Source organism: Alexandromys fortis, unplaced genomic scaffold (genome assembly GCF_014885135.2).
Source record: "Alexandromys fortis isolate MF-2015 unplaced genomic scaffold, M_Fortis_MF-2015_v1.1 scaffold_14, whole genome shotgun sequence".
Classification (NCBI taxonomy): domain Eukaryota; kingdom Metazoa; phylum Chordata; class Mammalia; order Rodentia; family Cricetidae; genus Alexandromys; species Alexandromys fortis.
The window spans coordinates 19,629,018-19,633,991 of record NW_026067910.1 but is presented as its reverse complement, the minus strand read 5'-3'; the positions used below and the strand labels follow the sequence as shown (position 1 = coordinate 19,633,991).

The following is a 4,974-nucleotide window of genomic DNA, read 5'->3' as shown; positions in this document are numbered from 1 at the left end:
CTCGAAAAACAAAACAAAAAGACAAAATGAATGAGTCCCATAAAAATGCAACACACACACAGCTGATAAACTGGCAAAATTAGAGATTTGGCAGAATTACTTTTTCTAAGATGTATTTTATTTGTAGTATGAACAGGCTAAGGAACCACACTAAGCTCACTTAGGATAGCCTGACACCGTCGGCCGCCCGCGGTGTACGGCCCCACCCATTAAACAAATGAGGAGGAGGCGCAATACTTCTCGTGGTGCACGTCTCACCGGACTGGCTCGGAAACTGGTCTCGCCATTATGGGGGCGGCAAAACAGGAGCCACTCTAGCTGAAATAGGGAGGTGCCTCCTGCACCGGATTCCCGGGGTCACCCGCAACCGAAACCTTCTGTGTCTGGTGCACAGAAGCCGCTCGTCTCGCCCGGTGTAAAAGACAGCCCAGCCGAGTCGCTACAGCCATGGGGACGGCGCCAGGTGCAGGCTACTTCCAAAGGGGCAGCCTGTTCTGGTTCACAGTCATCACCGTCTCCTTCAGCTACTACACGGTAAAGCCGGCAAGCGGCAGGCACGGGTGGCACAGTCGCCCTGGCGTGCCCGAGCTAAGCCTGGGAAACCGGCTCGCCCGGCTCGCCCTGCGTGGACGAGGGTGAGAAGCAGGTCTTGGCCCACAACCCAGTGTTTAGGGCTCTCAAGATGGTGGTGGCGAAGTCGGAGGTCCGCAGGGACGCCGCTACATACTTTCGTGCAGCCAGACCCTGGCCCTCGTTGATCACCGCCCTGGGGCTGGGCTACGTCGCGGTGAGGTTTGGGATCCACGGGCGCTTCTGGCCCCCAGACCCCTGAGGGCGAAGTGCGCGCGCGGTGGAGGTGGGGGCGGCTTCTGCGCACGCGAACGGCGGTTGCCTAGGTTACTGGTGTACGCGGAAGTTCGGTGGGCACTGGGGATCTTCTAGCTGACGGTGTTCCGGTCCGGCGTCCTCTCCCTCCGTGTCATTGAGGTTTAACCAAGTTTTATCGTTTAGGAAAGGATGGTGTGAAGTTAGTATATTTCCGTAGACCTAACAACTCAATATAAAATTCGAAGCAGAGTTTGAATAGTTTGAACTGCTTGGAAAATGATGATAAACTTAATGGATGGGTAGGGTTTAATTAGTAAGAAGGAAAGGAGAGACTGTAACTGGATGTGGAAGAAGACAGTTGCATAGAGGAAGAATAACTTTTGTCCAGTTGAGAAAGATTCTGTTTAAAGAATAACAAGAAAGATGCTGAAAAATTGGGCTCAATTGGTATAATTATGAAGAAATGCTATTTAAATATTCCAGGAGACCCAAGGATTGTCGTGTCCACAGTGTTGTTGGTGCCTAGTGTGATCACCCCTGTCCTAATTTCACCATATGCAGAGGCGTGAATTGAAAATTTTCAAGGATATATTTTTGTTCTGAGGTCCCCGCCTAGCGGATATAGAAGGGAGGAAGCCTTTGCTAATTCAAACAGATATTGTGGAGATGGCAAGTACAACCCCTTAGTTCCCTTCATTTGGAAAGATGCAGTTACAATATTAGCTTCATATGGACTTTGTGAAATAACATCCACAGAGAGGTAAAGGTGTCCTTGACAGAAATGTACAGGACTATAATAAAATATATAATATAATGTAATTGTAATAGTCTTTGCAAATGTTAGCATGTAATAACAGAAACTACGCGGCAGAGGCTGAGAAGGTGGTAATTCAGCTACAGAACCCTTATACAAATAAGCAGTTGCAGCTCAAACTTCAGTTTTAGGGGTCCAGAAGGTGAAAGAACAGTTCTAAATTAAAATGGGGGCTAGATCTGCTCCGGCTGTAACTTCTGCAGCCTAGCCAAGGCATGCAAATTCTTTAACAAATGGCTAATGACATCCATAATATAACATTTTACTGCCGTCCATTAAGAAAAGCGCACGCCTTTAATCCCAGCACTTGGGAGGCAGAGGCAGGCGGATCTCTGTGAGTTCGAGGCCAGCCTGGTCTACAAGAGCTAGTTCCAGGAAAGGCTCCAAAAACTACAGAGAAACCCTGGCTCGAAAAACAAACAAAAAGAATAGCAGTCACCCCGGACACTGATTCTGTTTTTGTTGTTGTTGTTGTTTTTTGTTTTTTCGAGACAGGGTTTCTCTGTGATTTTGGAGCCTGTCCTGGAACTAGCTCTTGTAGACCAGGCTGGTCTCGAACTCACAGAGATCCGCCTGCCTCTGCCTCCCGAGTGCTGGGATTAAAGGCGTGCGCCACCACCGACCAGCCCTGGACACTGATTCTGATAAGCAATTGTCTTCAGCATAAATCTCACAATTAAGTTGTTATTCAGGAATAAAAGTTGGTGCTGGAGAACTGGATGCTTTGTTCGTGTTCTTTGGTCTGTAGTTGTTTTTGTAGAATGGTAATTGTTCCCCAGCTGCTGTTGAATATAATCATTTACTGGACATGCTCTGTGTCTCTGGTTCTCTTTCAGTGGGTTGTCTTCTGGCCTCAGAGTGTCCCTTATCAGAGCCTCGGACCCCTGGGTCCCTTTACAAAGTACTTGGTGGACCACCATTACACCCTCCTAAGAAATGGGTAAGGAAAGGGAGGTTATGGACACTCACTGCGGCTCCAGGCTCTCTGGGTACCTGGAAGGCCTACAGTTACCTTTAGGTAGCTAACAGAGATGCTAGTTTGCGTTGAGATGCCTTTCTTTTTAAAGTTTCTGTGTTAGAGTTAATTAGTAAATTACTATAACCTTACACTAAAAGACGGCTTTTTGTTGTTGTTTCAGGTATTGGCTTACTTGTCTGATTCATGTGGGAGAGTCCATATATGCCATGGTATTGTGCAAGTAAGTCTTTGTCATAGGAACTTCTCACTTTCATCTTGGTATTTGATGTAAGTCATGAGCAGCCATGTCTAAATAATTTATACACTTTGAGGCTGAGAGCCTGCAGCCTTAATCCCTATACCTAATACTGAGCCTGGAACAGAAGTAGTCAGTAAATGTTTGATGAATGGTTGTAGTTTGCTTGCATTGACCAATTAATTATTTAGTTGGGTTTTTTCCCCCCTTTTTTTGTTTTTCCGAGACGGAGTTTCTCTGTATAGCTTTGGAGCCTTCCTGGAACTCACTCTATAGACCAGGCTGGCCTCGAACTCACAGAGATCCACCTGCCTCTGCCCCCTGATTTCTGGAATTAAAGGCAGAGGCTACCATCACCTGGCAATTATTTAGTTATTTAACAAAAATTGTGTCTAACCAACTAGAGCAGTTAATACTCTGTCTTCTTATAATTTGCGAAAGAACTGAGTTATTGATCTGGGCTGTTGGTTTTTAATCCAGTTTCAAAACAGAATCACATGAGGAGCTGTTTTGAAATATGCATACCTGGTTTCCAGATCCAGAGATTGTGATCTGATAGACCTTGCTTCGACATGTATATGTACATGTATATGTATATGTAACTTTCCTAAAACTCCTCAGATAATTCTGTGGTTTGATGTAAATTAAACACCCCCCAAACCATATCCTCATATACTGCACTTCAGAATTGTACATAGAGCTAAAAGTAGAGCACAATAATCCCCTGGCACCAACATTAAAATTCTCTTGTTTAAATTTCCTCCTTTCCAGGCATAAAGGAATCACAGACGGCCAGGCCCAGCTCCTCTGGTTCCTACAGACTTTCTTGTTTGGCATAGCTTCTCTTTCCATCCTGATCGCTTACCGACCAAAGCACAAAAAACACAATTGAAGGAGATAGCCAAGTTTCTTTTCCACTTCTTTAAGTCTTCCTTTCTGTGTGTCCTGGTTTCTAGGATGACCTCTCTGCCTTCTAGGCAGGGTCTGTCACAGAAACCTGTCTAAACCTGTCTAAATTGCACTTATTTGGGGTGCTCTGACCAAACTTGCTTAGACCATTTGTTATTTAAGAAAGACCCTGCCATTCCAGCTCTGCAGACGACCTGCTTGGAGAAGACCTTGGGTCTCTTTCCTGAGGTCCTTGGTCAAGGCACTTTCCTCTTGTGTCTTTTGGCTAAGACACAAACTGGATTATTTTTTTTATAGGTTCACCCTTGCCCTTCCTTCAGACTAATGCTCCCTCCCCTCCTCCCCACTGATAGCTTTCCACCCCCACCGTTCGCCCTGGTTTGGGACTAAGATAAAGTAAAACTTCCACATATTACCAGTTCCACATGCATTTATCCACCACGAAGCAGGATCTTATCCACACACACACAGAGCCACCACCCCACCCCGCACCCCGTTTCCATTTCTCCAGCTACAGAGAAAGATAAAAACAAAGCAAGTGCCTGGCATAGAAACTGAAGGGACCTGCTGAGCCCGAGTCAGGAACATTGGGGGTGTCCTTCCTGATGCTGCGTACCAGAGGAGGTGACTGTTAAGTTGGAAGCATAGCCCCCAGGCCTGCGAGCTGTATTAGTCTGGACTCCAAATCCCAGAGTATTTATGTGAACTCCCAAAGGAGAAACACGTGGTCCTTTTTCCTTCCTCATTTGGCCTCCTGGTTCCCCCTCAGGGCCACCTGAGAGCGCAGGAATCCCATTAAACCTGGATATTTCTTAATTTGGCTTGTTTTGTTTTGGCTTGTGTTATGAGCTGGGGGACTTCAGCTCCAGGTTCTTTTCGAGTAATATCTATGAGGACTCTGCCCTTCTCCCCAGAGAGCGATGAGTGACCAGACCAAGCAAGAGAATTGTTTTTATAATGATTCTTTACTAGCAACTTCAATATCCAATGCATCAATGGGGTTTACAATCTTAATAGGCATGGGGAATTGATAATGGGCAACACACAGGCATTTCAACATCACAGTTATTAATCCTACTAAACCTAGTACATAAAACCAATTCATAACCTTAATCTAACTTATCACTTATTCATAAAACACTTCTTAACCTTAATACAGCTTATCCATTACTTATCTATAAAACACTTCTTAACCTTAACTTATCCATT

At 45.4% G+C, this 4,974-nt stretch overlaps 1 protein-coding gene across 2 annotated transcripts; it reads left to right on the top strand.

Annotated features, from left to right (window-relative positions):
* Positions 1–249: 249 nt before the first annotated feature.
* Positions 250–4,581, top strand: Tmem254 (transmembrane protein 254). Of its 2 annotated transcripts, none has more exons than XM_050138162.1 (4): positions 250–534; positions 2,479–2,582; positions 2,782–2,841; positions 3,628–4,581. In XM_050138162.1, the coding sequence occupies exons 1-4, from the start codon at positions 448–450 to the stop codon at positions 3,746–3,748; spliced, it is 372 nt and encodes a 123-aa protein (XP_049994119.1). In that variant the 5' UTR covers positions 250–447; the 3' UTR covers positions 3,749–4,581. The 2 variants fall into 2 exon arrangements, with proteins under 2 accessions (XP_049994119.1, XP_049994120.1); XM_050138163.1 differs by lacking the exon at positions 250–534 and adding an exon at positions 683–787.
* Positions 4,582–4,974: the final 393 nt, after the last annotated feature.